The sequence below is a fragment of the Colossoma macropomum genome, unplaced genomic scaffold (assembly GCF_904425465.1).
Source record: "Colossoma macropomum unplaced genomic scaffold, Colossoma_macropomum, whole genome shotgun sequence".
NCBI classification, from domain to species: Eukaryota; Metazoa; Chordata; class Actinopteri; order Characiformes; family Serrasalmidae; genus Colossoma; species Colossoma macropomum.
In genome coordinates, this window is record NW_023494806.1 from 18287609 (window position 1) to 18297301 (window position 9693).

The window sequence follows — 9693 nt, forward strand, 5'->3', positions numbered from 1 at the left end:
AACAGTTTATCCAAAGTGCACAAAACTAATTTTAGTTGATTTGTGAATTTGTCAATTAATGTCACTTGCTTGCAGCATTAGTCTAAATACACCAAAGTCCAAAGCTCTGTCTTTTATCACTGGGAATACGAAGACGATGATGTCACCTAAATCCCTTGTAAAAGAACGCTATGGAATTCCAGCTAAAACACAGCCTTTCTGAGAAGCAAGATAAGATGCAGTTTCCTGGTGCTGCTCCCAGTGAAATTCCCATTGGGATATGGCTGAAGGCAGCTGGATGGCAGAGCCAAATTCACACATTTTGTTTGTAATTTGAATTGCCAAGATCTTAACTTGCTAAGGTAAAACGCACCCAGGATTTTACACTCCATTTCCATATAAAGTAACCTGGGCTAACTTTCCTCAAAAAGACGACCTTATCTAAAGAGAGTTCCTAGAGATATCCTACTGTTTGACTTATCTTTGTACTTGTAAATTTTGGAGATCTCATTCCTGAGCCTCACATCATGAACGTGAACCTTGCCTGAAAAAGGAATAAGGATTTAAAAACTTGGGATATGCACCAAATAATCTCAAATGATGCAAAACCAAGCACCTGGTCACACGCAGTACCAACAGCAACATCGACTACTGCTGTGGACACAAAAAAAATTCCACAAAATGTGGAGGTCGATTTTATTATATTTATTATTTTATTTTATTATTATTGTCATTTTTATAAATGTCTATGCTCAAGTCAGTCCATTTCATAAAGCTGAATAAAATTATTTTCCTTTTATTAGGGTAACCTTGCTTATGTGCATACACAACTTGAAATGTTTGTCCCATGAATCATTTTCCTATGTCTAATAAATGTCCAACGTATTTTTTTTAAGAATTTCTCCGCTTTCGGTGTAAACTTGTCTAAATCTTGAGGAAAACTTGCATAAAACTTCACCAATCACAAGGCAAGTTGTGGCTTGTTCCACTCACACAACTTAAACACTACGCGTTCTGCATGCTCTCTCTCATTGAACCAGCAAGCAAAAGCTCACTTGGCGAGCATAAACAATCAGACGTGCTCATTAGAATATAACTCCCCAGTTCCGTTTATTTTTTTGGGAATTAACTGTCAGGTAAAATATCATGATACTCAAAGGTCTAAATATAAACACTCAAGTTTAATACCATACAACTATTTTTAATATTTCACTCTATACTTCTGGGGAAGTTACCCCAGTAGAAATAGTATTAATCAACACTGATTGGGGACTGTAATCAAATACTTAAGTACCAGTATGAAACTGGTACAGATACTGGTATTATCAGTGTATCTGTTGGTGTATGCTGTCATACACCAAATAGTAAGTCCTGACTGTACTAGCCCACTGACTGCTCCTCATACAGAGCCAAATCAAACAAAGGGAGGATGTCATGAGACAGAACATCAGCAGCCCCCGTTTAAGCACACCACCACTCACACGCCATGCTAATGACAGTAAAATGGGATTAATTTTTAATCAGAAGGGTTCGCTTCAGGCACGCGTGAGGAAGAAGTAGCGAGGTTGACAGAACAGGGTGTAGCGTAAGATGGAGTGAGCCTAGCACTTTAGCAGAGCAGACAGATCAGCCAGATTATCCACTCAGTGAAGTCTGTAGTGTGTTTTAGTTGTGCTGATTTCACACAGATTGGTGCAGATCAGATATATATATTCTGGAAAGAATGCTTATACATAAAGTCACAGAATCTGCAGAAAGAGTAACTTAAGCAAGTATTATTTAAATCAGACAACTGTAACTCCACTAACATATACTCAAAGCAAGTGACACCAATAATGTCAGCTTTCTGTTACTGATAGCCACAACAGAATTATCCTCCTAAGCTTCTCTTATCAATGGCAGACATTGTCCCTTTTACTCTTTACTGTTCTCTTATGCATACGTTACAAAGACCAAAACATTTTTAGAATTACTGGGATGGAGCAGTATTGAGAACATGCGGGAACATTTACGATGATGGTGTTAGGACCAAAGCAACTGCCACGTAAGAAGAATGAGAGTGTGAATGTCATCTGGTCCATCATCATGGTGCCAAAGTTGGAAAGACACAGACTCAAAATGAAACTAAAAGTGAAGGCAGCATGCCAAATTCTGTAGTAATAAATGTCCTTTATTTAAGCTCAACGTCAAATGCCAAGCATTTCATTTCACATGGCAACAATCTTGAAAAATATTTTACTCATTCAGTCTCAGTCTCTCTCACACTCACACACACTTCCTAAACTGCATCCTTTCCAGCTTTACATCCTTTGCCTAATTTAACCAGCACTCAGACCCATTTCCCGCCAAGCACAACGACACACGAGTCTGAGACACTGTGCACCCACAACACAAAAAGGCTCATGACCCACACTGATGTGTGCAGCCATTCAGCCTCAACAAGACCAAATCTAGAATCATCTCCATGTCTCACAGACCGCTATTAGTATTAATCACTAACAGAATCATGGACCAGTAGGGGTTCATGAACTGAAACAAAAGCCTACAATGCAGATTCTAGAACATAAATACATGTGACAAGACAAAGGCTTTCTGTAATCTATTTCTATATTTTATAATGACGTTTCATGTGGGATTTTCATTATTAGTTCAGCTAAGCTTTGGGACCAAGACGGGATGCAGCGCAGGTTAGGCCTCGACAACTGGGTGATTTAATCAGATATCAGTGCTTACTGAGTAAGTTAGTTAATGATGTGGCAAAGGTAATGATCACCACGTTGGGAAAGACAAACCAAGAGAACTTTGCTAAATAATATGTATATGTATATGTCATACTCACTTTTACTGTTAAAACAGATTATTATGATTATTACAAGGTATTAAGTCATATGGTTACAGTTAAGGAAAATTTTCAGCATGTTAACTTTTCAGTTGTGAAATCATGAAAACAAAATGATTCATAGTTTCCTACAAGCATCTATAGCTGAATTCCAAATTGCTACAATAATGGAAAATGCCTTGTTTTCTAAATATGTATAGCACATGGACACGGTTTCCTTATTTACTCATGCATGTTTAGCAGCCTGAAGTCTCTCCATAAGGTGGAGCTATGAACAAGTACTTTTGTGTGTGTAATTAAAAGAAAAGAAACCCACCCATGACAATAATGCTGACAAAACTTTATCTTTTTAGATATCTCCCAGGTCTAATGCACATAGCAAGCCATTTATTTCAAGCCCATTCCATTCCACTCTGACACATTGAGACATCAGCTTGGTATGAACAACCTGTTTCATATCAACACGTTTCATTACCTCCTCACCTCTTAACCCACACACTGTGACCCCTTACTTGCAACCACACTGACAAGAAAGACCTAAGCTAGCGTATTAAGACGTGCACACACACCTCCGGAGTCAGGGTGCAGCAGCCAGCAAGGCTGAAATCAGAACAGAGATCATACACACCAGGTCACAAACACAGTTGATACTGCAAAAATCAAACTCTATAATGCAGTCAATATACCTTGTTTTTACTGTTACAAACCAATGGACTTTTCTAGTCAGCTCAAAATCAAAAAGAGACGTTGGGTCAGGAACACATGAACCTGTGCTGGAGTGTGGACTACCTTGCAAACCCTTGTATTTAAGTGCAATGATAATACTGGAAAATGAGGTGCAGAAATTATCTTCATCTCTCCAATTAACCCAGTTGATTAAAAACTTCCTTTCCTATCTGTAAATTTTCCGGCTGAGCTGACTAGCATCAGGATCCACATGGCTACTAGATCAGGCAAAAATCAAGGAAAACAGACAGGAAAGGAAATGTAACTTAACTATTCAGATGCAAGCCTTGTCCCCCACTCGCACTCTTTCTCCCTTTCCCCCTTTCTCCTATCAATTTGTCTCCCTTTCTCATTCACTTCCCTCCACAGTCCACCATGCAGTGAGTGCCCCATTATCACCCTACATTAAACGCTCCATTCATTCGTGATCAGTCTCCTATTCTTCAATCGAAGGCAGTACACGAGCCTCAGCAGCGAAACGAGGAACCTCTGGCTTTCCAGCCAATTATGTAAGGCTATTTTTACAACGTCTGCTCAAGTCGATCAGTTCCAGAGAAAAAGCGATTTTCTGTGATTTAGATGGCTTTTTTACAGCAGTTTCCATATAATGACTGCATATATTGGAGAGCGAAATGCATGTCTTGTACCTTTACCATGTTTACATAATACATTTTACTCTTTTATTTAAAAAAAACAAGCTTCCATTTTTCCATTATAAGGGTTTTAACTGAATGTTACCCAAGGCTTTGATATTCAAAACGTAGACTCTTTTAGAGCACCGGGACACAGCGATCTTACAGCTGACTGCACCGACATATCTAAGGGTGAATATTACAGTCAACGAACATTCAAATAAGACTACAAGAGCACGAATATGCGGATAGAGCAAAAAAAAAGGGAATAGCAGCTGCTCCTCCGCCCCTTAACTACACCAACTGGAAAAACTAGTACATGTTTCTTCATGTTCGGTTGCATAAGAAGCAAAAGCACTATCGTTACTATTTAAAAATAACGTTCACAAAACGTTATTCTTAACTAACTTACTGCCTATAATCAAAATTAGTAAGTTATTGGGGTTCATAAGATATATAAAAAACATTTATCCAGCTGTTCAGCACTGGCCTATGAATGAATGCTAACCTAAAGCTAACGATTTGCGCAGTCCGCTGGAGATTTGGTCCGGGATTTCGGTAAATACGGCCGAATTTGGAGCCAAACGTTTTGAACCACTGCAAATGAAACGGAATCATTTCGGTTAAAACTAACTGTTCAGAACGGCTATGATACTCGAAATGCCATCGTACACTTTATTTTTGCTTGAAAGTCACAATTGACCCAGCTGTGGCTGTTAGCTCAGACAACTTTGTGCGGATCACGCCTCAGAAATTCAGAAATGACTCCATAGAGCCCGCCGAACGCTGCTGTGCCGTTCAGTCGTTTAAATGCAGCCACCGGGTTGCAAATCTGAGTTTTGTCGAAGACCAGTTCGCTTATGAAGACGCTTTAATCTGGAAAAAACTCTATAACCCATTAAAATATGAGAGAAAGTAGCCAGCTAAGTTTGCAGCGCCTCCGGTTAGCAAGTTATAGCTAACGTCAACGAGCTAGCTGGCTAACGTTAACGTTATTCCGCATAGCAGCCTTTAAAACAGAGCGAAGTTCTATGAATGTGAAAGGCTTCACACGAAGCCAAAAGCAAAAGAGCAATATCTGAACATGTCTTACCTTCTCAGCTAAAGCGGGAAAAATCCTTTGACCGGGGGTAATTTTGTAATATAAGATATGGAGGTATGGCTAGATTCTTTTTTTATCCAGCGGCCCCAGAGCGTTTTGAATGTTCGCTGCCCTCAGTGAGGCGGACTCGCCTTCCCAGCCCTTCTGGCACCGGCGCCGGTGGACACGCCCCTCTCCGCCTTTTTTAGCCCTATTTGGAAAAGTCAACCGTTCAGTGGCAGCAGAACCGACCAATCATAAGACGTGCTGCCAAGAGCCCCGCCCACGTTAACATTGTAAACAGGTAAATAAAGACAATCTCGCCAAAAGACTTCAAATTTTAGTAATAATAGCCACGTAGGTTTTAGGTCTAGAGATTCAGGTTTTCTCTGTTATACCCAGGGAGGTAATACATATAGACAACTTCAACAAAAAATAAGTTTTTGAGGATTCCAAACAATATTTTAGACCCAGACAAAGAGTACAATTAAACATTCTTCTTTGTATTGCGTCTGTTTCATGGCGTCTATATTTAGGCTTCCTTTTTGGAAAAGTACATGATCGTTGGACTCTTTCCCCACAAGATGGCACTATAATGCAGTTTCCGAGGTGAAAGGGTTCAGGGACTGCATACCAGAGACTGTTGGACTAGGATCAGGTTCTGCTTCTCATGTCCTAATAATTCAGATTTATGGACAGTTGGTTGCCTATAACCGATCCGAGATCAGTAGTCTTACCTTCAGATGCATTACAAATACTGGCCCTGATTTGATTTAGCTCTCATCAAAGCCTTAACATGTTTAATTGTATCCCACAGACTTAGCACAATAATACCTCCCTCTCTTTGAATCTGCCAACTAAAGCGGCTAGTTTATAATAACAAACAGAACAACTCTGATGTCAAGATCAAGACAAAAACGCCTTTAACACTTTGAAAAATAAACTCCTTAAGGCCTTAAAGGGGAACTCTGGCCAAAACTAAAAATGTTACTATTACCACATCTACTGTAAACATGTCTACTCTCCTCCAACAGTGGTCACAGGGGTCTCTAGAGAGAGATTTTCTAGTTTAAAGACCAGGAAACCCACCTTCTGAGGATGTATCTTGAAGATAGAAGAAACTTTTGAAAAACTACAAGCACTATGGGGCACATATTTGAGAGCGGGCTGTTTGAAATGTTTTTTTTTCTTTCTAGCTGGTTAATGCAGCAGGAAGCCAGACATCTAACATTTCTGTAAGCAGAACACCACATCTGTGTTTATTAACTTCTGCATTAGTGGCTATGCTAGTAGTCAGAATTTATTTGCTGCCATTGAGGGATTCCCAATGATTGAATGACATATTTGCAAAATTCATGCTGGGTACTGTACTGAGAGAACATTGATGTACAAAAAGTAATGAGCCTGAGGGATGCAGTGCCGCATTACAGAATATTACATAACATAACAAATAACATTAAATGCTAGTTTCAGGCCAGAATGCCCTTTCAAACTGCAAGGGCCCACACTTCAATTCCTCACTCCAGTAATGTATATATTAGTTTCATAGAGGTTGCTGAATAATATACTTAATGCCGACATAATTAAACCATTAAGAGATGTTGTGACTCCAGGTTTCTATCACCACCACTGTTAAGAAATCAGAGTTGATAAGTTTCGCTTGAAAAACATTTTACATCTAACCACTCTGAATAACCTTGTTTACATCTCAGTTTTAAACATTCTCTTTTAAGATAACTGAATTTGCTGAAAAAGCCTGCAGTTTAATGGAAATGCAGCGTAGCACAGCCCTGTATGCCATGTCTTACCTTTCCTTGTCGATGACTTCCTCTCAAGCGCTTTATCTGGTGATTTTTTCGGCGGGTCAAATGCTGCCTTCATCTGTGCCACTTTGACTGACTGTGCAGTGCCTAAAGCCACCTCAGCTTTGGATTCTGCCGGTTTGGTCCACTCCTTCATCTTCTCATGCAGCTGGATGGTCTCTTTTATCAGGTCAGATACAGGCCTGCCTTTCGAAGCGTTTTGTGCCTTTTCCCTTACTGTGACACCACTCTGTGTAGCTGGAGCAGTCTGTTCATTCTTTGCTTTGTTTTGATCTGTTTGGCTAGACTTTGTAATATCAGGGTCAGAAGTGAAAGTCTGTCCACTTGCTTCTGGAGCAGGCTTGTTCTGTCCTGTCTTGTGCTGTACATTACATACTGGAGGGGAATTTTTCACATCTAGAAGAGCTGTCCTGGGTTTCTGCATTACCCCAGCTGCCTCAGAAGACTCACAGCTGTCCTTCAATGCTTTTAGAGGGCCTTCCTTCTCATTTGTCACATTCATTATTTGTCTTTCCACAGGTAGAGAAGTAACCAAAGCCACAGTCATTGATTCTACATGTGAAGGCAGTAGCTTCTTTTCTGGCCTGTCCTTTCCATGACCTGTGGTGATCCCAGAGTCAGGGATGGGCTCAGAGGTAGAACTGGATGCAGATGTTTCCTGCAGAATAGTTTTCTCAGTGTACTGGTTCACTCTGTCTCTCTCTGATGATGTCATCACACCCAAGGGTTTGTCTCTATCTTTCTTTGACATTAGCTTGTCCAAGACTCTGTCTACTGATGTCAAATGGTCCACGTCTAATGCCATGTTCTTGCCAAAAGGCTTGTCTTTGAGTAATGATGGCATCTTGCCTGACAAGTCCCCAGCATCTTCAAATGCTTCGGCAGAAACCTCACCTCCATCCCTCATTTCTGTCTCCCTGATTGGAGTTCCTTTTGATTCCATTACTGCATATAAGGCCAACTGGGGATCCAATTCGCCCATAGCGCCATGTGCAATGCCAGGGAGTGACAGCATCTCTGGCTTTGCACTTACCACTGCCACAAACCTCTCAGGCATCTCCTCAGTTTGGACATTCGCTGTTTCTGCTAGAGGGCAATCCTCATCTTTTCTCTCGGGACTTTTAGGAGACAGGTTGCTGTCTGTTACGCTTGTAGAGGATATGATATCATTCTTGTCTTCTTTGCTTTGCAATGTAGGTTTGTTTTGGCATAGTGCAAAATCATTGGCAGACCCAGAGGTTGCAACAGATGCCTCTTCCATTTGTGGAGACGAGGGTATATTCTGGGGTTTCGTTTCACGAAAGCGAGCGAAGATCTTTGAAAATGGCTCCCGCTCCTCACAGACTCCTCCAGCTGGTGACCTAATGCATGAAGTGTCAAGTTTTCTGTTTTCCTTCAGATAGTCCAAGTCTGATATAGCTGGATGATTCTCCTCTTTCTGATGCTTTTCCAGCCTTGACTCGGTTAGAAGTTTGTGACTGTTAGGGAGCACTTTATCTTCTCCAAAGTTCTCCCTGGTTTCTCTCTCCTCTGTGGCGATACCCTTTAGAGAGTTTAGGATTTCAGACATCTCTGTAGCTGGCTCTGTTGTTTTAAGCTCTGGTCTATCTGCTGGGGCAACAGATGGCACTTCAGTGTTGTATTCATGTTCTAATGTTGAAATCTGCTGCTGTACTCCTGGACTTCTTGGTAACATCATCTCATTAGTCCTTCTCTTCTCTTGAGATTTAAATTTGGTTGACGTCCACATTGATGGCAGGTTTTCTCTGAAACTAGTGGAAACTGAAGACCTTGTCTCTGGATCAGACAAGCCTAGGTCAGGAGCCACTACTGTAGCATCAGGTCCATCTTGGCCTGGTGATGTGGCCTTCAGTTGTTCTAGGTTGTCCTTCTTTTCTGGGGCTCTGAACGATGCCTCAGGCTTCTGCACTTGCATTCCATCTGTAAAATCAGTATCAGAGATGTCCTCCGTCACTCTGAAGGCCTTGAAGTTTGAAGAAGGCAAAATGCAGTCCTTTGTGGTGTTTTCTTCTTGTTTATTAAGGATGTCTGTTTGTTCCTGGTCAATTCCCATGGTCATTTTCACCCTTAGAGTGACCTCATTCTTCTCCTCAATAATCAGTGCTTCCTGAAAATCCTCATCCTTGCCAAGTGAGTCCCTCCCAAGGCCCTGGATGTTCTCCTGATGATGTGGAACAGGCATCCATTCCTGATCATCATTCACTGAACTCTCTGCGTCCATTCTGTTGTCCCTTTCTGCCACAGCTGTGCACTCTGGAAAAGGTTCTGAAGAGCTGGCTACCTCAGTGCTCAACGTGCCTGTCTCAAAGATTCTGATATCATGTGGCTGCTGTGAAACCCAAAGTCCAGCCCTGCCTCCCTCTCCTCCTCCTTTTTCCCTTCCTCTCTCTCCCTCTCCATCCCACCCTGTCTGTACCCGGTCTCTGGGAGGGCTCCGTTTTGTGTGAGAATGTGTGTCCAGCTCCAGGGTAGGTAATGCTGGCTCCATGCCTGGGACCAAGTCCAGCCTTTCACTGCCCGTTTCCAATTGATCCTCCTCTTCTCCGCAGGTTGCCTCGCTGGGGTTTCCTTCCTCCTTGGCCCCCCCTGGCT

The 9693-nt window shown here is 41.5% G+C and overlaps 2 protein-coding genes across 2 annotated transcripts in view; both read right to left on the reverse strand.

Annotated features, from left to right (window-relative positions):
- Positions 1 to 5419, reverse strand: part of coro1ca (coronin, actin binding protein, 1Ca) — a 68386-nt gene extending 62967 nt beyond the window's left edge. The window contains exon 1 of the mRNA XM_036597933.1: positions 5270 to 5419. The gene's annotated coding sequence lies outside the window, so the exon portion shown is untranslated. The remainder of the gene's footprint in view (positions 1 to 5269) is intronic.
- Positions 3396 to 9463, reverse strand: si:ch211-108c6.2 (uncharacterized protein LOC559375 homolog). Its single transcript, XM_036599128.1, has 2 exons — positions 7066 to 9463; positions 3396 to 3418 (listed from the first exon to the last, which is right to left on the reverse strand). The coding sequence occupies exons 1-2, from the start codon at positions 9320 to 9322 to the stop codon at positions 3396 to 3398; spliced, it is 2280 nt and encodes a 759-aa protein (XP_036455021.1). The 5' UTR covers positions 9323 to 9463.
- Between the last annotated feature and the right edge of the window lie 230 nt (positions 9464 to 9693).